This window comes from Trachypithecus francoisi, unplaced genomic scaffold, assembly GCF_009764315.1.
Source record: "Trachypithecus francoisi isolate TF-2019V2 unplaced genomic scaffold, Tfra_2.0 Lachesis_group0, whole genome shotgun sequence".
Classification (NCBI taxonomy): Eukaryota; Metazoa; Chordata; class Mammalia; order Primates; family Cercopithecidae; genus Trachypithecus; species Trachypithecus francoisi.
Window position 1 is genome coordinate 142,022,038 of NW_022681453.1, and position 23,787 is coordinate 142,045,824.

The following is a 23,787-nucleotide window of genomic DNA, read 5'->3' on the forward strand; positions in this document are numbered from 1 at the left end:
TGACTGAATAAATAGATTTTTGTAGGAAAAAGTATGCTTGTGGATAAGGGCAATAGAAGCTGGATACAGGCAGGCTGGAATCTATTTTTAACATATATTCTAGTGACCCTTATGTTCTCTAGAATTTGAGAATGACTGGACTAGAATTTTGGGAGTAATCATTCCTCCCTGGGACCAGATGTGGGGTTAGCAGCTTGAATCAGAATGAATGGTCCCACCCACCCAAAGAGTAGGTGAAAGGGAAGAATAAGTAAGTTGAAGATCACAGCTCCCCTAATGTACATGAATATTCTTGTGTGTGTGCGCACGTGTGTGTGTGTGTGTGTGTGTGTGTGTGTGTGTATGACTGAGTTTTGCTCTTGTTGCCCAGGCTGGAGTACAATGGCGCGATCTTGGCTTACTTCAATCTCCAGCTCCTGAGTTCAAGTGACTCTCCTGCCTCAGGCTCCCGAGTAGCTGGGATTATAGGCGCCTGCCACCAGGCCCAGCTAATTTTTGTATGTTTTAGTAGAGACAAGGTTTCATCATGTTGGCCAGGCTGGTCTCGAACTCCTGACTTCAAGTGATCCACCCACCTTGGCCTCCCAAAGTGGTGGGATTACAGGCGTGAGTCACCACACCAAGCCTATTCTTTTTAAGTTTCTTGATGTAGTGGCAATAGTCTTGTGCTCTTCAGCACAGTGTCCTGAGTTCTACATCCCACATCAACTGAGGGTGTGAACTTGTGGAGGACTTATGTCCAAATCTCTTTTTCAATCTCTATGCAATGTGGCGGAGTTGTGCCACCTACATGAGCCAATGGAGAAGAAAGCTCCTGGTATACTTTAAGTATTCAACAATATTAAATATTAAATATTTGTCAATTGATGAAGTACCTCAAAAGCTTGATTCTCAGACTCCTTCTTAGATAAATCATTCCCTAGATTGTCTCATCCTGTCCTGACAACTTCCAAATTTACATCTTTAGCTGTGATCTCTTCACGGAACTCCAGACTCCTATTCCAACTGCTTGTTTGGCATTTCCTCTTGGATGTTTAATTGGCATCTTTAACTTAACACATCCAAAACAAAACTACTAATCCCTCTCCCTAAACCTGTTCCTTTCGAGCTACTCTATTTCTAAAAGACCATCCCATGCTAGTTGCTCAGATCAATAACCATGGAGTCATCAGTAACGAACATAGAATTTATTAGCAAATCATGCAGGCCATGCCTTCAAAATATATGCAGAACCATTTCTCCCTACCTCCATCACTTCTAAGCCTGTCCAAGCCACTATCATTCCTCATCTGGAATATTGTAATGGCCTCTTAATCTCCCTGCTTCTACTCTTACCCACCTTCAGACCGTTCTCAACAGGACAGCCAACGCAAACTAAAAATATAAGTCAAAGAGCAAAACTCATGCAAGGTTTATGTTAGAATGGCTAAGGACAGACAGCAAAGAATTCACAGAGTTTATAGTAACAGGCTTCTTGGCTTCTTTCATGTCTCATAGTTTACACGTCTTTGAATATGTGGTAAGGGAAAAAAAGTTAGATCATGTCATTCCTCTGCCCCCAAGCCCTCCAACTGTTATGCAGAGCAAATCCAAAGCCCTTATCATAGTCTACAAGGTGCTAATGTGCACCTTTCCATCCCACTCCTGATTAAAGAATTTGCTTCTAATAGCCCACTGTGGGAATACTCTTTCCCCAGATAGCCACATGCTTCAATTGCCCACTTCTGTCTCTGCCCTCCCTGTCATCTATAAAATAGTCCCACCACAATCTCCCTCTCTCCCCTTACTACTACTTTCTGCATATTTATTTATCATTGTCTCCCTTGACTTGAATGTAAACCCAATGGGGCAGAGAGTTCATTTTCTTCACTACGGTATCCGCAGCGCCTGGAACAGTGAGTGACATAGTCGGCACCCAAAACATTTTTTCATATGCTGCCAATAAACCATAGCTGATCCTGGCTTTGAGGCTGAATGACCCAGATCTGTGGAAGGAAAGATGACCTCTCTGCTCAGCAACCGGAGCTGGAGGTGTAACTTCAGGGAGTCTTAGCCTGAGGCTGGCAGCCTGGCCACCCAGTTGCTCGGTCTCTTTCCGCCCTAAGCAAGCACCCTGCCCAGCTTCCACGCTTTCCAGGCCCTCCTCACATTGGCTGAAGTCGCCAAGCCCTTTCATCCAATGATAGGGCAAAGCCCGGAAAGGAGGCAGGGCCAGAACGCCGGCGGACTGCGCGGGGCTTCTGAGGGGCGGGGGGACTCCAGCCCGCGGGCACAGAGATGTGGAAACCTCGTGAAGCCTAGAAGGGCCGGAGGGAGAGGCTGGGAGTTAGCTGGGAGTTGCTGACGCAGTTCCTTCTGCGCTTTGTTCAAGATGTGGGTCTGGCGCTTTCGGTGAGGGGTGCTCTACAGCCTGACGTGGGGGGTCGGGCCGGGTTCTGGGAGCGTGTGGGAGACGCAGGCCAGGAGGCCAGGGCTCCTCTGCGGCTGCCCACTGCTGAGATGGGCGCGGCAGCCAAAGGGTCGTTGTGGGCCTCCCACTTCTCTCGTTCACTGCTGCCCCTTTGTCTCCAATCTAGTCTCAGACTCCTCGTAGCTGCTCGCTTGGACCAGGCTGGCCGTGGTGACAGCACTGTGTTGTCCCCGCTCCTAAGCAGTGGGCCGTCCGGGTAATACCGGTCGAGTCCCGCCTAGGCTCTCAGAGGACTCCAGAGCCCCTGAGTATTTGACTCACATCACCAGTCCAATATCCCTCCCGTTACCAGTGAGGAACCTGGGGCCCAGAGAGGAGAACGGAGTCTTGCCCAAGGTTACTCATTCATTCATTCATTCAACAAATATTTATTGAGCACTAACCCAGTAGTGTGCTAGGTCCTGGAGTTATGGTTGTGTGCAGGGCAGAACTAAATTCTGGTAGGGGAGAAATGGAACAAGCTTGAAGGGTTAGAAGCAGGGACTGGGGATCTGGAGGAGGAAACACAAAACATATTTGAGGCTTAGTAATCCTAAGACATGGGTAAACAGAAAAAAAGAGACATTCTTTTTGTAGTGCTCTTTTAAAGCCTTGTTTCTTTCTGTCTTCCTAAAGACACTTGCCTCAGCAAAGTTCTCTCTCTCTCATCCCCCTTGTGCAGACTTTCTGTGGAAAGCTGGATTGCAAAGAAGTTCTCCACTGCACTGTATTTTGCAGTTAGATGAGAATATGGAAGCTTTTAGATATCAATGGAGTGGGTGAAAAGGGGAGGCTGTGGTGTGATGGAATTAGGATTTCCTGCAGACACAGAAGGCTTTTTAATCACTCACTAGCTATAGGACCCTGGGCAAGTCGTTCAATCCCTGGGAACTTTATTCCCTCATCTTTACACTGGAAATGATCCTTCTTACTGCCCACAGTTCTGTAGGAAGGGAAGTTACCCAAAGATGGGACACTGCCCTGAGTGTCCACTTGGAGTTCAGGTCTCAGAGAACTCAGTCATTTATGTCTGTTTACAGTGACTCAAGACCCTCTTAGGAACTTCTTCACTGAACTCAAGGAGGAGATCAGGCAAGATCTGTGCTGGGCAGATCCTTTGGATTGAGGCTGCTGTGCACAGGAATATGGGTGAGTCATTCCATTCTCTCCTGGGCAGGTGAGGCCTAGATTGTGAAGTTGGTCTGGGCACAGGAATCCTGCTTGTGGGCACCAGGGTTGAAAGGGAGCTTTTCTCAGTGGTTATTTGTCAAATAGGAGAAAGGCACTAAAGTGGGCAGGGGGCCTCTGGACCTTGAGGAGTAGAGTTTTGTTTGAGATGGGAATAAGGGTGATGTAGTAGAACTCAAAATTGGGTGTCATGGGACTTGGATTTGAGTCCCAGTTTTCCTCTGATTTCCAAGTTTTCCTTCTGTACATTTGGATATAAGACTGGATAGATTGGGAGGTTACTTCCAGCTCTGACATACTGAGAGTCTCTGAATAGTGGGACCAGGTCAGTCTCTTAGGGAATTTAGTCCCTGGGATGGCTCTGTTGAGACAGAATTGCCAAGAATGCAAACACACCATTATGGTGTTTCCCAGATAATATGAAGCACAAAAAGGACAAACACGTAGGGGAGGGATGGTAGTAGTGATGTGCGGATTTGGCTGTCAGCATCCCTAGGTGCACTCCAGGTGTTAGATAGAATCTTAAACTTGTTTAATTTACCATTTCAAATCAAACAATGCTGACTGAGCCCTCTTTGTGTCAGACACTGTGTGGTAGCTACAGGCAAATCTCACGGGATCTGCTGTCTGAGGGCATAGAGCTTAATGTATGCGTGTGAGGAAGGACACAGACATACACACAAGCAATTCCAGTATAAGGCAAACTCTATATTATAGATTTGTTGTGGCATTTTTTTGGAATAGAGAAATTTTATGTGTCAGATATATCAGCTTTTCACATGGTGTTAGCCTTTGTTTTATGCTTGAGGCTTAGGCCTTTCCCTGAGATCAAGTAGTCCCTTGATATTTTCTTCAATTCTTTTTTTTCTTTCAATGTTTACATTTCACTTATCCATCCCTTGAATTCATTTGCAGGTATTGCCTCTTATTCCTTACTCCATTGCACCTAATCAGTAACCAAGGACCATGTAACCATTGCTTAGAGGGACTTGAACAGGCAGATGATGCTGGTGAATTAAGGAAGACAGCCTCCAAGTAAAGCCTCTCTCTCTCTCTCTCTCTCTCTCTCTCTCTCTCTTTTTCTCTCTCTCTCTCTCTCTCTCTCTTTCTCTCTCTTTCTCTCTCTCTCTCTCTCTCTCTCAGTAGGACTGTACCCTTTATGTATTTGTCACAGCCTGAAATGGATGGTGGTCCTAGGATTAGAAAACTTACCTACCAGTCTCAGAGATTTGTGGGTTAGAGATCTGCAGGGCCTTATCAGTCCTCACACATTCACTGGCTATCTGAGATACTGCTTTTCTGTACAACTGTACAGATACCCCTAGTGTCCTACTGGCCCATGACCTCATGTTTCCCTCCAAACTTCCCCAGCCAAGACCCTACTTCCTTAGTACCTAGAAATTCTTCCAGGATTTCTGAGGGAATTTCCTATTCAATCAGGCAGAAGGGAGCAAACGGGTTTCTTTTTGATCAAACTCTCCTCATTTGGCCCTCTTTGATCTCCTGTCTGGTCCTGCTTCCTCCTCAGCTCCTCCATCACCACCCTGGGCTTTCTCACAGTGCATTACTGTGCATTTCTCTTTCTCCCTACCTGCCCCTTTGTGTTAGGTTGTTCTTATGTTGCTATAAAGAAATACCAGCCGGGTGGGTGGCTCATGCCTGCAACCCCAGCACTTTGGGAGGCTAAGGCGGGCAAATCACCTGAGATTGGGAGTTCGAGACCAGCCTGACCAACGTGAAGAAACCCTGTCTCTACTAAAAATACAAAAAATTAGCTGGGCGTGGTGGCGCATGCCTGTAATCCCAGCTACTCAGGAGGCTGAGGCAGGAGAATCACTTGAACCCAGGAGGCAGAGGTTGCGGTGAGCCGAGATCACACCATTGCACTCCAGCCTGGGCAACAAGAGCGAAACTTCGTCTCAGAAAAAAAAGAAAAAAGAAAAGAAAGAAATTCCTGCAACTGGGTAAATTGTAAAGAAAAGAGTTTAAATTGATTCACGGTTCTGCAGGCTGTACAGGAAGCATGGTGCCAGCATTTGTTCAGTTTCTGGGGAGGCCTCAGAAAGCTTTTACGTATAGTGGAAAGTGAAATAGGAGGAGGCAGAGCATGGTGAGAGTAGGAGCAAGAGCAAGGCGGAGGGATACCACACACTTTTAAACAACATGATCTCACGAGAACTCACTCACTATCACAAGGGTAGAACCAAGAGGATGGCGATAAACCATTCATGAGAAATCTACCCCCCCATGATCCAGTCACCTCCCAACAGGCCCCACCTCCAACATAGAAGATTACATTTCAATGTGAGATTTGGAGGGAACATCTAAATGATATCACTCTTCTAACCCAAATCCCTTTCTCAGTAAGCTTATCTGTTTTTTCTTTTCTAAATGTATTTATTTATTTTGAGACAAGGTCTCACTATCTCCCAGTCTGGAGTGTGGTGGCATGATCATGGCTCATTGCAGCCTCAACCTCCCTCAGCCTCCCAAGTAGCTGGGACCACAGGCATGTGCCACCACACCTGGCTCACTTTTTAAAATTTTTTTACCCACGCTGATCAAACACCTGGGCTCAGGCAGTCCTCCCACCTCACCCTACCAGAGTGCTGGGATTATAGAAGTGAGCCACTGTGCCCAGTCCTCAGTAAGTTTATACATTTTCTTTTTTCTTTTTTTTTTTTGAGACAGAGTCTTGCTCTGTCGCCCAGCCTGGAGTGCAATGGCCTGATCTCAGCTCACTGCAAGCTCCGCCTCCCGGGTTCATGCCATTCTCCTGCCTCAGCCTCCTGAGTAGCTGGGACTACAGGCGCCCGCCACCTCGCCCGGCTAGTTTTTTGTATTTTTTTAGTAGAGACGGGGTTTCACCAGGTTAGGCAGGATGGTCTCGATCTCCTGACCTCATGATCCGCCCGTCTCGGCCTCCCAAAGTGCTGGGATTACAGGCTTGAGCCACTGCGCCCGGCAAGTTTATACATTTTCATGACTTCCTCTGTCCTTTCTGTCTTATCATTCTCAAATTTGTCTTCGTGATATATTCCTCTTCCCCTTGTCTAAAATGTTTCTGTGTGTCCCTATCTTGCTTAGTGACACTGGGTGTTCAGACATGGATCTGATGACCTTGGATTGTTTCCTTCAGTCCATCCTCTATATTCAAAGGATATATGGATGTGTGCGTTATACATGTGGATGCGTTCCTGAAAATAGCTAGACTTTATTGTTCTCTGTTCTCTCATCTTGGATTAGGGTCTTGCTATCTTCTTCATTTGTTCATTCATTCAAAAAACATGTATTGGGTACCTACAACGTACCAGACCCTCCAGTGTTCACCCATACTACATTCCTAGTGTTCTCTCCTAATTCATTTCCCTTCCTTTTTTCTTTTTAACCCCCTCTAATCCATCTGGGCTAATCTTCCTGAAGAGTTCTTTTGCTAATTTCATTTTTGGGTAGGGTAATGCAAAATTTATTGTCCAAACGGGGATATTTTTGTGAGTTAAGGGGGCCACTATTAAATATGCAGGGATAGTAGGCTTAAACTAGCACTATTCTGGGAAACCAGGATGTAGGATTGCCCTCCTTGACATCTCTTCGACTCTTTACTTCTATTTCCCTCAATTTACTCCCCATGGGTTATCCCAGCTGCCTCTCTCCTCTGTTTTCCATTTCATTAAGCTAAGAGAAACGTGAATGTTCTGGGAGGTGGTAAGAGAGGAACTGTGGGAACTAGGGGAAGTGCATGGTAATGCTTGAAAAACTATATTGTTAAGTGAGAGAAAGAAGGAAAATAACAAGAGTGGAAAATAGCAAGGTAGAAAAAAGAATATAGAATGGAGAAAGAAAATTAAGGGGCCGGGTGCGGTGGCTCAAGCCTGTAATCCCAGCACTTTGGGAGGCCGAAATGGGCGGATCACGAGGTCAGGATATGGAGACCATCCTGGCTAACACATCGAAACCCGGTCTCTACTAAAAAAATACAAAAAACTAGTCGGGCGACGTGGCGGGAGCCTGTAGTCCCAGCTACTGGGGAGGCTGAGGCAGGAGACTGGTGTAAGCCCGGGAGGCGGAGCTTGCAGTGAGCCGAGATCCGGCCACTGCACTCCAGCCTGGGAGACAGAGCCAGACTCCGTCTCAAAAAAAAAAAAAAGAAAATTAAGGATAGATTTCACTCTTCTGTTTAGAACTGGTTTCCCTTTGACCATCAGTTTATATCCATATTTTTCATCTTGTAATTTCAGTATTCTGGTTGGAATCACTTCAGGCAGCTTGATTCTTTCTTAATTTGTTCATTCCAACAACAAGAAGTGTTGAGTACTTACCATGTGCCTGGGACTATTGTAGTACTAGGAATACAAGGTAAGCAGGGTGGACAAAATCCCTGCCTACATGAAGCTTATGTAATAATTATGATCTCCCATTTATTTTCATGTATATCAACTCTGTGCCTTTTTTTTTTTTTTTTTTTAGAAAACACTGCTTATTCTCCAGGGCTCAGCCTAAATTCTGCCTTTTTAAAATGCTTTTCTTCATCATTCCATGCCTTGGTAATTGCTCCCTCCCTCCCCTAGTCCCCTTCATCTCCTGCTTGCGTAAATTGTAAATTTGAATTTGCTGTCTTATTGTTTTGCCATACTACTCCATTGTAAGCTTTTTAAAGGGTGTATGATATTTCATGCTTGTATTAGTCGGCTTGGGTTACCATAACAAAATGCCATAAACAACAGAAACTTATTTTCTCACGGTTCTGGAGCCTAGAAGTGTGAGATCCATGTGCCTCGCCATTTCCGTTTCTGGTAGGGGGCTCTCATCCTGGCTTGTAGCTGGCCATCTTTTTGCTATGTATTCTCATGGCCTTTGTGTGCATGTGTGTGGAGAAAGGGAGAGCATGTGAGAGAGCTTTTTTGTATTTCTTTTTATAAACTCACTAATTTTGATGGATCGGGCCCACCCTTATGACCTCATGTAACCTTAATTATCTCCTTAGAGGCCCCATTTCCAAATACAGTCACATTGGGGATTAGAGCTTTAACATGCAAATGTTAGGGGGACACAAACATTCAGTCCGTAACAATGCTTCTTTAAATTTTCCCTGTGTTAGACCCAGAACAGGGATATATACAGAGTAGGGTGCTCATTAGTTATGAGTTTAAGAAATGTATGAAGAAAAGAGAAGTTCCAGAGAAGATTAGAAATTGAAAAGAAATTCAGAAAAAAACTATCAACTTTCTCACAGAACTTTGAAGGTGAATTCACTTGCTCTCCTGCTCTGCATTGCAGTCCCCTGACTTTGCACTGTTTTCTCCACTTGCTTCATCCTTTATGATTAGGAGAGGTAGCAGCAGCTGAATGTGAGTGAGCCCAGGATCCTGGCAAGAATCCACCCTCCCTCACCATTCTCTCGTCCTATCCCTCATATCTTAAGCATGAGTTTGTGTGTATGTGCCTGTGTATAGAATCTGTGGCCACCTGCACTTCTGAGATGTGAACTTGAATATGTGCAGTTATCTTTTTGCCAATCTCGAGTACTACCATTTGCTATTTCCCTTCTCCAGAAAGTGTGACTCCATTTATCAGAAAGCTATGGGACAATGGGAATTGGTCAAACTTTTTTTTTTTCTTTTGAGACAAAGTCTTGCTCTTTTGCCTAGGCTGAAGTGCAGTGGCATAATCAGGGCTCACTGCAGCCTGGACCTCCTGGGCTCAAGCAATCCTCCCACCTCAGCCCCCTGAGTAACTGAGACTACAGGTGCACACCACCATGCCTAACTAATTTTTAAATTTTTTGTAGAGATGTAGTCTCCCTGTCTTACCCTGGCTGGTCTCAAACTTTTGGTCCCAAGCAATTCTCCCATCTCAGCCTTGCAAAGTACTGGGATTACAGACGTGTGCCACCGTGCTCAGCCCAGCAAACTTTTTTGAATAGTAGCAAGCAATACCGCACAACAGTTGCACTCCTTCTGACCCAGTTAACTCATTTGTAGAACTTTTGTCCTAGGAATGTATTTTAATAGGAAGGAAATTTTGTGTGTATAAAGAGATTACGATAGCATTATTGATAGTAGTTAACTTCAAGGAACAACAGAAATGTCCAACACTAGCAAAATGGAGGGAAATTACAAGGAATTCACTGATCATATGAAGATTAAATAGCAGTGTGGAAAAATATGCATAAAAATTAAGTGGAGGCCGGGTGCAGTGGCTCACACCTGTAATCCCAGCACTTTGGGAGGCCGAGGCAGGTGGATCACCTGAGGTCAGGACTTCAAGACCAGCCTGGCCAACATGGCAAAACCCCATTTCTACTTGAAAAATATAAAAACTAGCCAGGTGCGGTGGCAGATGCCTGTAATCCCAGCTACTCAGGAGGCTGAGGCAGGGAGAATTGCTTGAGCCCAGGAAGTGGAGGTTGTAGTGAGCTGAGATTGCACCACTGCACTCTAGCCTGGGTGACAGAGCGAAACTCAGTCTCAAAAAAAAAAAAAAAATGTGAGGCAGGGATTAGGGAGCTGTTGATCAAAGCATACAAAATTTCTATTAGGAGGAATGATTTCAGGAAATCTATTGTATAACATGGTAATTATAGTTAATATCAACATATTTAGACTTGAAAAGTGCTAAGAGAGATTTTAAATGTTCTTACCACGAAAAAATAATAAGTATGTGAAGTAATGGATATGTTAATTAGCTTGATTTACCTGTTCCACGTGTAAACATTTATCAAAACATGTTGTATGCCATAAATATATATACTTTTTTTATCAACTAAAAAATAAATAAATGAAATGAACTGCAAGAAGTAGGATGCGAAATAATATCTACCATATATTTAATTGTCTGACAATATACGTATGGGCAAGTCTATAAAGGACCATAGTAAGGAAAATTAGTCATGTGTTAGTATCATGTAGTTATCTTTTTGCTTTCTTTTACATCCCAACTCCCTCTAAGGTCTGCCATGGTTACCTGTATGTCCAGAGTTTCACATCAAACCAGTTGGGAAATCCCTGCTTATTCTGATGTTTGGTTTCATGTATTGGCATCTCTTGGTTATGCTGCCCCTACTCTGATGCTTTTGCCATCCTTAAATACTTTACTATTATGCCATGCAAGGTCCTATCAGAGTTTCATCTGCCATGCTTTAACTAACCTTCTTTCCCAATTTAGCCTCTCAGATTCACCCCTTAAGTAGTCTCAGTCTGTCAGAGTGACAACATGGTGAAAAGCAGACAGACTAAACTTGCATATCAAACTGGATCCAGCTATAGGCCAGCCCCTGTGAAGTAGGCTGTGATGTTACTAGGCTCAATATTGGAAGAATTGTGTCACCACTTAACAAGATAGGGCTTACATGCAAGGACGTAGACTGGGATCTAGTACCTGGACCTTGAGCAAAAGATGTAAGTAAATACAACCTACTTACAACCTAAGACAGAATCCTAGTTGCTATTCTATAAAACCATTTTGAGCACCTTTTACATACTAACTACAGTATCACTGGTGCTAGGGGAATAGGTTAGCAAGAACTAAAAGCCAAACTGATCTAAAGTTCAGTCATCTTTCAGTTCACTTTTTCTAGGGCCAGAATATAGTTGAGCCTGCCTTTAGGAGTTAGATGGTTCTGAGCTGGGCGCAGTGGCTCACGCCTGTAATCCCAGCACTTTGGGAGGCTGAGGTGGGTGGATTGCCTGAGGTCAGGAGTTCAAGACAGCCTGGCCAACATAGTGAAACCGCATCTCTACTAAAAATACAAAAAATTACCTGGGCGTGGTGGTGGGCGCCTGTAATCCCAGCTACTAGGGAGGCTGAGGCAGGAGAATCGCTTTAACCTGGGAAGTGGAGGTTGCAGTGAGCCGAGATCAGGCCATTGCACTCTAGCCGGGGGCAACAAGAGCAAAACTCCATCTCAAAAGGAAAAAAAAAAAAGGAGCTAGATGGCTCCAATTCAGGGAGTAGAGGATGAGGCAGGAAGGAACTAGGGTGGATTTTATACGATTCATTGCTTATTCTGATCCTGGACCTGTTGGGCTCCCCTCAGCCCTGGCTTTCCATAAGCCTTTACATTGGCTTCTATGTTTAACTTCATTTTTGTCATCTTTTTGATCTATTCCCCTGCCCTTGAACACTTAACCCTTCCATATGTCTACCACATCTGGTCCGTGGATAGTTCTCCTTCCTCTGGTACAGAGAATAGGTGACATGTGCAATTTCTGTTTCTCCTGTCAGATGGTGAAACTGGGACTGAGGCGGAGTTAATTCCAAAGCATCATTCCTGAAAAGTACATACTTTCAAGAGAATTCCACAGAGACGTTGCGCAGGAAAGTCAAAATTTAGAAGGCTCTTCTGAAGGGAAAGAGAAGACTAGAGAGGACACTGGTATGTTCCAAGCAGGAGAAAATGAGGAGAAAAACAAGAAATTTCAAACATAAGACAGTTAAAGACAATAAAGTATTCACAGAAGGGAGTGACCAAGAATCTGAAAAAGACAATAGTCAGTGCTATGACCCTGCAACAAACAAGAGAGTTCAGGCTGAAAAGAGACAGTATGTATGTACTGAGTGTGGGAAAGCCTTTAGTCAGAGTGCAAACCTCACGGTACATGAGCGAATCCACACGGGAGAGAAACCCTATAAGTGTAAGGAGTGTGGAAAAGCCTTCAGCCATAGCTCTAACCTTGTTGTTCATCGGAGAATCCACACTGGACTGAAGCCCTATACATGCAGTGAATGTGGGAAATCTTTCAGTGGAAAGTCACATCTTATTCGGCACCAGGGAATCCACAGTGGGGAGAAAACGTATGAATGTAAAGAGTGTGGGAAAGCCTTTAGTCGGAGTTCGGGCCTTATATCACATCACAGAGTTCACACTGGAGAGAAGCCCTATACTTGCATTGAGTGTGGGAAAGCCTTTAGCCGTAGTTCAAACCTTACTCAACATCGGCAAATGCACAGAGGAAAAAAAGTTTACAAATGTAAGGAGTGTGGGAAAACATGTGGTTCAAATACAAAGATTATGGACCATCAGAGAATTCACACTGGGGAGAAGCCTTATGAATGTGATGAGTGTGGAAAAGCTTTCATCTTAAGGAAAACCCTTAATGAACACCAGAGACTTCATCGTAGAGAGAAACCTTACAGATGTAGTGAGTGTGGGAAGGCTTTTACTTCTAATCGAAACCTTGTTGATCATCAGAGAGTTCACACTGGAGAGAAACCCTATAAATGTAATGAATGTGGGAAAACCTTCAGGCAGACGTCTCAAGTTATTCTACACTTGAGAACCCACACTAAGGAGAAACCCTATAAATGTAGTGAGTGTGGGAAAGCCTATCGGTATAGCTCACAGCTTACTCAACACCAGAGAAAACATAATGAGGAGAAAGAAATGTCGTAAGTAACAGATATTCTGGGTAGTAGGGCTGACTGCTGCTTTTCTAAAAAGTAGTTCTTTAGTATCAACTTTTTAAGTCTACTTCTAAGAATCATACAGGGAAAATAATTAGAAGTAGGCAAAGATTAATGAAAGGGATGTTCATGGCAGCATCATATATGACTGAAAGAAGAAGACCAAATTTTCAGCATTACAGGGTTGAAATGAATGATGAGCTATCTGTGTGATGGTTCTGCAGCCATTATAAACATTTTTAAAGACAATTTAATGCCATGGAGAAATGATTTGGATAAGACAGAAGATAAAACAATGACATACAATCCAAAATTTAAAAAAATATTTATGCATAGGAAAAATTGGGAAGTAAACCAAAATGTTAACAGTGATCATCTCTGGGTGATAGGATTATAGGTGATTTCTATTTTCTTCTGTATACTTTTCTATGCTTTCTAGATTTTCTACATGAGAATATACTGATTTTATATTCAAGAAAAAAAGCACAGTATTTTTTAAATGCAATGAAGACATGCTCATTTTCACTCAGTAGTGTTATGAAAGGCACATACTATATAGAGCCTGAACCCTGGGATTACGCCCTGACATTGGCAGTTAGCAGCAGTGGAACCGCGAGCAAGTCCCTTCCTTTTAGAGCATGTTTCCTGTTCAGTAAAATCATAAACATCGATCCTTTGTCTTTTTTAGTTTTAAGACAAGCTGACTTTAGAGTTGTCAACAAAATATATAATAACACTGTTAGGTTAAAAGAACACAGCAAAAATTCACTGAACCCTCCTTTCTCACAGTTGTGGAAGGATCTGCAGATGATGGAAAGCAACCTAGGCTTCATCTTTTCAATATATGTCTAGACAACCAGAAAAAACTGAAATTGAAACAACTGTAGACTCAAAAACTTTAGATACATATAAAACTAGTGGGAGACTCTGCCTTCACATGGTATAGAGAGCTGAAAAGCTAAAAGAACAAACTTTGGGGTTGGAGAGATCCATGTTCTAACCCCAGTTTTGCCATGAACTAGCTTATCAGTTTTGGACAAGTCACTTAACTGCTCTGAGCCTCAGACCTGTGTGTAAAAAAGGAATAATTACCTACCTTACAAGGTTTTAAGGATTAAGTGAGTAATGCATGAAATATATGGTAAGCCAGACAGATGGTAAATGATAAAATCTTAAGTATAGGACATTGGAGCAGTGTTTCTAAACACTTTAGGGAGAGTGATTAAAGAGAATTTTTGTGTAAGGTAGTACTTAGGATATTTTCAGATGTAATGAACGGAATACCAAGTACTAGCAGCCTAGACCTTAAGAATATTGATTGATTGCTTAAGGGGAAGTCTAGAAGTAAGCAGTGCTATGTTTGGTTTGGCAACTCAGCACTTCATCAAACTTCTCTCTTAACTCCATAATTTTCAGCATATTGATTTTCATGTTTTCACAACCTCATGGTGGCAAGACAGTGGCCACAACTGCATCTTGCCTTCACACAACTCCTTCAAATTGGGAAGTGGAAAAGGAGCTGAGGCTTTCTCATCTGGTTTATTCCTTTTGTCACTGAGAAAAATCACCCTGAAGAAGGGAGGGAGGGGTGTTGAGCAATCAGTACAACAAATGTTTTCTATCTTCGTCTGCCTTTCTTTATGACCAGCCCTCCTTGAAGGTCTCAGCCTATCTTCCACCAATATTTAAAACATTTTAAATGCTTAGCTGAAAGTCAATCTGGAACACTTAGAATCTCCCTATTTTTAACTCAGCCATTCCTCTGGTATACAGTGAATCCCTAAGCCCACTGCTGTCTGTCTTATGCACATAGTGAATTGTTTGGGGAATTTTTGATAATACATTATTTAGTCCCCCCACTATTATACAAGAAAATTGAGTGTCAGTGAAGTTAGGTGACTGGCCACTAAGTTGTCAGAGCCAGGATTTGAGCTCAGATCTGACTTTGAAATTCATGCTTTCTTCATTATACCAAAGTGTCTCTGCCCACCATGGTGGTTCTGTAATGTGAGTGGGAGACCAGTTGGCATTTTCCCGGGTAGCTGCCTCTATGAAAGGTGATTGTATCTAACAATTATTTGACCATGATTTTATAGGGAAGATGCTATCAGTGTTCTGTGAATGAGATTTATGGCCTATCTCTGTACCTCGTGATTTAGTTTTAAGGCATATATATTTCTTTTTGCTGTTACTGGAAAGAAAGAAGTGAAGGGTGAAGGTCATATATTTGTATGAAAAAAATTACTTATTTTGTCCTATTTTGATAGGATAGTGGTTTGCACATAATTTGTGATATAATAGTCCTTTGTGTGGTCATTGCAAGCAGGGTTTGGAGGGCCTGGGACAGATTTGCTCCATTCATGGGACAAACCTGGTATATCATTCCTGAGCAGAATTGTTGATGCTTTATATATTGCTGAGCAGATATTCTCTGACCAAAACATTTTTTCATCACCAGGTCATAGTGCCTAAAACTTTCTTTAGATAGGCTTTCTTTTTTGTCTTAGAAGACTTTATGATCTTCAACAGTATATATCTTCAAGGAAGGATATGATGCCATCTCATACCTAGAGATCTGAAGATAGGAGAGCTTCATATTTCTTGCCCCGGGCAAGTGAGGATTATAGTCCCTTGAGGAGGCCATCACCCATCTTCTAGGCTAATACCTTCCTTGAGCTGTAGGAATAAACTTTTGACAACAGGTCCTTGCATCCTTTCAGATAAACATTCTGCTATAATTTGAACTGATCACCCATCTTTCTCTAGGAGTCTCCCAGGGCTACCAACTTTTACCTCAGTCAGAGTTTAGGCATGCAGCTCTTACTGTCCTTTCAAGCCCTTTCATAATACCCTCTGGAAACCAGGAACTGTCTCTTTGAATTTTTTTTGTTTGTTTGTTTGTTTGTTTTGAGACAGAATCTCGCGCTGTCGCCCATGCTGGAGTGCAGTGGTGCGATCTCAGCTCTCGGCTCACTGCAACCTCCGGCTCCCAGGTTCAAGCAATTCTCCTGCCTCAGCCTCCTGAGTAGCTGAGATTACAGGCACCTGCCACCACGCCCGGCTGATTTTTGTATTTTTAGTAGAGATAGGGTTTCACTGTGTTGGCCAGGCTGATCTTGAACTCCTGACCTCAGGAGATGTGCCTTCCTTGGCCTCCCAAAGTGCTGGGATTACACTTTGGGAGTATTTATTTATTTATTTATTTATGAGCTTGAATTTTGCTCTTGTCGCCCAGGCCGGAGTGCAATGGCACGATCTTGGCTCACTGCAACCTCTGCCTCCTGGGTTCAAGCGATTCTCCTGCCTCAGCCTCCTGAGTAGCTGGGATTATAGGTGCCTGCCACCACACCCGGCTAATTTTTTGTATTTTTAGTAGATACGGGGTTTCACCATGTTGGTCAGGCTGGTCTTGAATGAATATGTTTTCTTCACATTCTTGTTCCAGTGGAAACCTGGCTGTTCCCCAAGGGCAGTCCTTAGTCTGCATTGCTCAGTTGATAGTTTATGTGTCTCTCAAGTCATGTACCTCTCTGTACTGCCGTTTCTTCTCTCTTCATCAGAAACTCAGCTCTAATCAGTCCTGATTGCATACACCTGTAGTCCTAGGTACTCAGGAGGCTGAGGTGGGAGGATCACTTCAGCCCAGGAGTTCACTGTTACAGTGAGCTATGATCATGACTCTGCACTGCAGCCTAGGCCACGGAGCAAGACTCTGTCTCAAAAACAAAACAGAACAAAACAAAAAACCCACAAAAACCCAACCCAGTGCTTTTGAAATACACATCACTAAACTACTGTGTATTGCTCATTCTTGTTATTTGGTTTCTTGTCTACTCACATTTATTCACTTATGATTTTAGTACCCTGAATATCCTGAGGAATATAAAGAGGCAATAATTTTAGCCACAGACATCCTGGTTATATAGAATTGCTCCTGTGTAGAATCAAAATATATATGCTCTTTTTAGTTGAGAGGAAAATACGAAAATCTTATTTTATATATGCTTGATTAGAGGGCAATATGTAAGACAAAGAATTCTGCTTAGAGAGGAAAGTGTCGCCCTGGACTTAGAAATCTTTTTTCATAGATGGTGCGTCTTGTGTTAGGTCTTACTTGGAAGAAAATTGAAGTAAAAAACAGCTTTAAGTAGCTGAGTAATTAGGATTAATTAGTAGCTGTTGAATCTAAATCCCTTAAGACTAAATTTCATTGCAGCTCTGTACCCTCAGCAAGACTTCCTTTCTTGATTGTTTTTCCCTTTAATATAAAATTTAAAAGATGCCCATATTGTCAGGTTGTTTTTAGTCACTAGACTGTCTTTAATAGCCTCTGATGTTACAAAACTGGAGTCATGTTTTCACAGGAAATAGTGATAATTCCTTCAATAAACATCTGCTATTCTTATAAATATCACTCTTTTTTTTTTTCTTTTTGCTTACTTTCTTTGTTCAGAGTGGGAAAAAATAGTTCAATCTACTTTTCTTTAAGTAGCTATATTAGGGTTCTTTCTCCAGAAGGATGGAATGAATAGGATGTATGTATATATAAAAGGAATTTTAGTAGGGAGAATTGGCTTAAGGCAAAGTCCCACCATAGACCATCTGCAAGCTGCAAAAGAGAGAAGCTGGTAGTGTGGCTCAGTCCCAGTCTGAAAGCCTCAAAACCAAGGAAACTAAAGTGCAGCCTTAGTCTGAGGCCAGAGGCCCTAGAACCTCTAGGAGGCTGCTAGTGCAAGTCCCGGAGTCCAAAGACCGAAGAACCTAGAATGTCTAAGGGCAGGAAGAGAGGAAGCAAAGCCCTTGGCATGGGAAGAGACAGGAGACCCAGCAAGCTTCTTATCCCCCTTTTTGCACCTGCTTTCTTCTAGCTGTGCTGGCAGCTGACTAGGTGGTGCCCACTGACATTGAGGGTGGGTCTTCCTCTCCCAGTCCACTGACTGAAATGTCATCCTTTTCTGTCATCACAGACACTCAAAGAAACAGTGCTTCCCCAGCCATCTAGGCATCTCTGAATCCAGTCAAGTTGACACCTAATATTAAACATCATAGTGGCTGTTTTTAGAATAAAGAAGTGATTCTGGCTGGTTTCTCATTCAAACACTACAAGAAGTTTGTAATTTTCACACTAGTAATACATAAGTAAGCACTCTAGCTATTAGAAATTTTCCTTCTGTTTTTTTTTGAGAGGGCTATGTGCCATACCGTCTCTCTGGCCACATACATGCTTCATACCCCCACTACTCTGCAGACCTCAGATGGCTGTGTAAAAACCAGCCATCTTCTCTGAAGTCCCTGTCTGCTCCAGAAGGTAGGTTTGAGAGGGTATAAAAGAGATGGCAGACTCCTTTCTGTGCAGCATAGTTACAGGACCTGACTGGTTCCCACTCCTCCCTCTGATTATTTCAAATCCAGATGGCACAATTTGACTGTATGGATTACAGATATATAAAGGCTGTAACCAGTCTCCGAAACCAAGGCTAGTGGACTCCAAGTTTGGGATGCACAAGAGGTAATTTTATACCTACAGATAAATTTCCCAGGTCCACCAAATCAGCATATCTATAGTGGGGCCTTGGAATTGATATAAAACGAAACTTTGCAATGGGGATCAGGGAAAATTTTCCATTAGGAGCCTTGAGATTTTTTTCTTTTTTTCTTTTTCTTTTTTTGTAGAGAAGGAATCTCACTATGTTGCCTTGCCCAGGCTGATCTTGAGCTCCTGACCTCAAGCAATTCTCCCACCTTGGTCTCCCAAAGTACTGAGATTACAGGTGTGAGCCACTGTGTCCAGCCCAGGGGCCTTGACTCTTTACATGACTGCTTTTATACTGATTATCCATTTTCCTTTGGAAGAACAGAAGACTCTTCCCACAGAAGATTTGTGACAAATTACAAAATTATTGAGACTTATACCAAAGTTTGTACAATCATATGACAAATTAGCAGTTAACTGAGTCAGAAGGAAAATGCTGTCACATTTGCAGTTAGTTTAATCACAGAATTTAGCATGTTTTTAAAAAGTAGAGTAGGCCAGATATGGTGGCTCATGCCTGTAATCCCAGCATTTTGGGAGGCCAAGGCAGGTGGATCACTTGAGGTCAGGAGTTTGAGACCAGCCTGGCTAACATGGTGAAACCCCGTTTACTAAAAAAGTACAAAAATTAGCTGGGAGTGGTGGTGCATGCCTGTAATCCCGGCTACTTGGGAGCCTGAGGCAGGAGAATCACTTGAACCTGAGAGGCAGAGGTTGCAGTGAGCAGAGATTGCGCCACTGCACTCCAGCCTGGGTGATAGAGTGAGACTCTATCTCAATAAATGAATAAATAAATAAATAAGAATAAAATAACATGGCAAGCTGGGCATTCATAAAGCCCTTTGGCTACAAGCACACAGAAATGCTGAATAAAATTTAAAATCCTTTTAAAGTATATTCAAGAAAGTGAAATAAATCCTTAGAGCCAAAAATGAAGATGAAATGGAAATTAGAAAGGTAAGTGTGTGGATGGTGTCTTTGGTTGCCAAGAGGCAGTTTGGTGATTTGATATCCAATGGACTTGAATTTTATCAGCCATGCAAGAAGAGGATTTGAGTCTTTGGGCTTGCAAGAGGTGGAAAGTTGGAACTGAGTTCTCCACAAGAAGCCCAGATATTTACAGGGCTACACCCTCAGTGAAAGTATGCATTAGAAAAAAGTCAGCCAGCAGCAATGCAAGCAATGCAAGAGGATTGTGGGATTTGTCCTGGGCTTTAAGTGGGTGAGGTAGATTAAAGCTGAGGATAGTTCCTGGAGAAGGCTGACATTTGATGGCTTTTGGCCTGCCCCTCTGAAGAGGAATCCAGACAGTGCGGCACAATGCCCTCTGCACAGAACATGTTGTAATTAAGATAGAAGTTAAATTAAAATACATTTGGAAATTAATGCATTTCTAAATAATCCCTGAAGAAGAAAACTTAATTTAAAAAAGGGGAAATACTTAGACATGAAGAAAACTGAAGGACAGTCTTCTATTTCTGCTCATAGAAGAGTTACAGGAACTGGAATTACACTCCTGCTTGAAATAATCCCAAATAAAATAGATGAAATAATGACTTTTAAGACATTGGGCATCAACAACGAAATATGATGATCTCTGACAGATGGGAAACAAATGAGATGAGCCCTACAAATGTCCTAACTTACTGTCCTGAGAGAGTTACCAGACAGCTACACAAGGATGGGAGACCCAGGTGTAGCTGTCTGATGAAATTCCTGAGTTGAAGAGACAGCTGAGAATCTAAGGAGACCAAGGCAGATAGAGTTCACAAGACAGAATTCTGGAGGAGAGGGACCTGCACAGAGAATTCTGGGGATCTGTGTAGGGTCCCCTAGGATACTTAGCAGAGTACTGATTGGCATATGAGGAAAAGTTATCCGAGGCCAAAGAAAGAACCATCCCAAAGGATTAGAGAGAATGGTGCCAGGCATAGAAACATGGCCAGGAATAGTGTCTCTTCTCACAAACTGGACTGAAAACACTGCATTGCTTTGTGCATTAAGTAGAATACTCAGATGGGACTGTTTCAGTAGGGGAGAACAGTAAGCCACAGAATAAATCTGAAGAAAACTACTTTATAATTAAATTGCTCAAAACATTCAAAAAGAAAATGCCCAGAGGACAAAGACATTGTGTATGGAAAAGAAGACGGGGATCACAACAGATTTCTCACTGGATACAGTGCAACCATGAAGACAGTGGAGCAGCATGTTTAAAGTACTGAAAGAAAAAAACTAGTAATCTCAGCTACTCTGAAGGTTGAGGTGGGATGATCACTTGAATGCAGGAACTCAAGGCTGCAGTGAGCCATGATCACACCACTGCACTCCAGCCTGGACAACAGAGTAAGCCAAACTAGAATTCCAGACCAGTGAAAATATTGTTCAAGAACAAAGTCAAAACACATTTGCAGCCATTAAAAAGCTAAAATAATGGATCACTCAGAGACCTGCACTACAAGAAATGTTAAAGTAAGTCTTTTAGGCAAAAGAAAAATGACACCTGATAGAAATATGGATTTTTCCCAACCTTGGCTTTATTGACATTTTGAACCAGATAATTTTTGTGGTGGGGGCTGTCCTAGCATTCTAGGATGTTTAGCAGCATCAATGGCTTTTACCCCCAGTCATGACAATTAAAAATGTCTCTCAATATTGTCCCCAAATGAGAACCACTGCTATATGCCACTGCTGTACAGGAAGTAGTAATAATATCACTTGAAGGTAGATGAATAAGCCAAAGACATAACACTGTAAATCCTGAAGCAGTCATTAAAAAACAAATAATTATAGCTGATCAAAAAAGTTATTGGCCAGGTGCAGTGGCTCACGCCTGTAATCCCAGCACTTTGGGAGGCTAAGGAAAGCAAATCACTTGAGCTCAGGAGTTCAAGACCAGCCTGGGCAACATGGCAAAACCCCGTCTCTACAAAAAATACTATATATATATATATATCTGGGCATGGTGGCACATGCCTGTCGTCCCAGCTATTCCGGAGGCTGAGGTGGGATGATCACTCGAGCCCGAGAAGTTGAGGCTGCAGTGAGCACTGCAGCACACTGCGGCACTCCAGCCTGGGCAACAGAACAAAATTCTGTCTCAATAATAATACAAAGAAGAAAGAAAGAAAAGCAAAAAAGGTTATGGCCAGGCATAGTGGCTAACAACTGTAATCCCAGCACTTTGGGAGGCCAAGGTAGGAAGATTGCTTGAGGCCAGGAGTTCAAGACTCGCCTGGGTAACACAGTGAGACCCTGTTTCTACACACACACACAAAAGATAATTTAGCTAGATATGGTGATGCATGCCTGTAGTCCTAGCTACTTGGGAGGCTGGCATGAAAGGATCGCTGAGCCCAGGAGTTTGAGGCTACAGTGAGCTATAATCACACCACTGCCTTTCAATCTGGGTGACAGAGCAAGTCCCCGTCTCAAAAAAATTATGGAACGTTGTTAAAACATTAGCTGAGGGAAATTATAGCACTAAATATCTACATTAGAAAATGGTATCATAGACTGTATCTAGACAAAAAAAAAAAAAGAGTAGCTGGGTGTGGTGGTGCTTACCTACAATCCCAGCTGCTTGGGAGGCTGAAGTGGGAGAATTACTTGAGCCCAGGAGTTCAAATGCAGCCTGGGCAAAATAGTGGAACCCTATCTCAGTGTTAAAAAAAAAAGAGGAAAAGAGTAAAGTTTAAGAAACAAGAATAAAAAGAGCAAAGTAATGCCAAAGTAAACAGAAGAAATGAAATAATAATGATCAAAATGGGAACCTATAAAATAGAAAACAAGAAAACAATAGAGAAAATCAAGTCAAAAGTGGTTTTTAGAAAATAAATAAAATGCATAAGCTTCTAGTAGGACTGATCAGGAAAAAAAGGAAAAGAGACACGAAGTATCAATATCGGAATTAAAAGAGGTGACATCACTATGGATTCTACACCAATTAAAGGATAATGGGGGAATGTTATAAACAACTTTATGCCAATAACTTTAATAATTTAGATCAAATGGCCAGTTCCCTGACACACACAAACTACCAATACTCACTTTAGGAAAAAAATAGATAACCTGAATAGCGCTATAACTATAAAAAATAATTAAAACATTTCCCCCACAGACACAGAAGTCTAGACCCAGCATCACATCAAGTTAAAAAGCTTCTGCACAGCAAAGAAAACCATCAACAAAGTGAAGAAACAACCCACAGATTGGGAGAAAATATTTGGAAACTACCCATCTGACAAGGGATTAATCACCAGAATGTATAACGAGCTCAAACAACTCTATAGAAAACAAATCTGATAATTTGATTTTAAAATAAGCAAAAGATTTGAGTAGACATTTGTCAAAAAAAGACATACAAATGGCAAAAATGCATATGAAAAAGTGCCCAACATCATTGATCATCAGAGAAATGCAAATCCAAACTACAATGAGATATCATCTCAGCCCAGTTAAAATGGCCTTTTCCCAAAGGACAGGTGATAACAAATGTTGGTGAGGATGTGGAGAAAAAGGAACCCTTATACACTGTTGGTGGGAATGTGAATTAGTACAACCACTATGGAGAACAGTTTAGAGGTTCTGACAAAAACTAAAAATAAGGCTACCATATGATCTAGCAATCCCACTGTTGGGCATATACCTAAAACAAGGGAGATTGGTACATTGAAGAGGTATCTGTACTACTCTGTTGCAGCACTTTTCACATAGCCAAGATTTGGAAGCAACCTAAGTGTCCATCGGCAGATGAATGGATAAAGACAATGTGGTACTTATACCCAGTGGAATACTATTCAGCTATAAAAAAAAATGAGATCCTGTTATTTGCAACAACATGGATGGAACCAGAGGTCATTATGTTAAGTGAAATAAGCCAGGCACAGAAAGACAAACATCGTATGTTTTTATTTGTGGGATCCAAAAATCAAAGCAATTGAACTCATGGGGATAGAGAGTAAAAGAATGGTTACCAGAAGCTGGGGAGGGTAGTAGGGGATGGGGATAGTGGGGATAGTTAATGGGTATTTTAAAAATAGAAAGAATGAATAAGACCTAGTATTTCATAACAGGGTGACTACAGTCAATAATAATTTAATAGTTTTTTTTTTTTTTTTTTGACGGAGTCTCCTCACTCTGTCACCCAGGCTGGAGTGTAGTGGCACTATCTCAGCTCACTGCAAGCTCTGCCTCCCGGGTTCACGCCATTCTC

The 23,787-nt window shown here is 42.3% G+C and overlaps 1 protein-coding gene across 1 annotated transcript; it reads left to right on the top strand.

Annotated features, from left to right (window-relative positions):
* The first annotated feature begins 2,271 nt into the window (after window positions 1-2,271).
* ZNF660 (zinc finger protein 660) lies at window positions 2,272-17,448 on the top strand. The gene is made up of 3 exons (XM_033212282.1): window positions 2,272-2,391; window positions 3,490-3,598; window positions 11,861-17,448. Exon 3 carries the CDS (start codon window positions 12,033-12,035, stop codon window positions 13,026-13,028), a length of 996 nt encoding a protein of 331 aa, XP_033068173.1. The 5' UTR covers window positions 2,272-2,391; window positions 3,490-3,598; window positions 11,861-12,032; the 3' UTR covers window positions 13,029-17,448.
* Window positions 17,449-23,787: the final 6,339 nt, after the last annotated feature.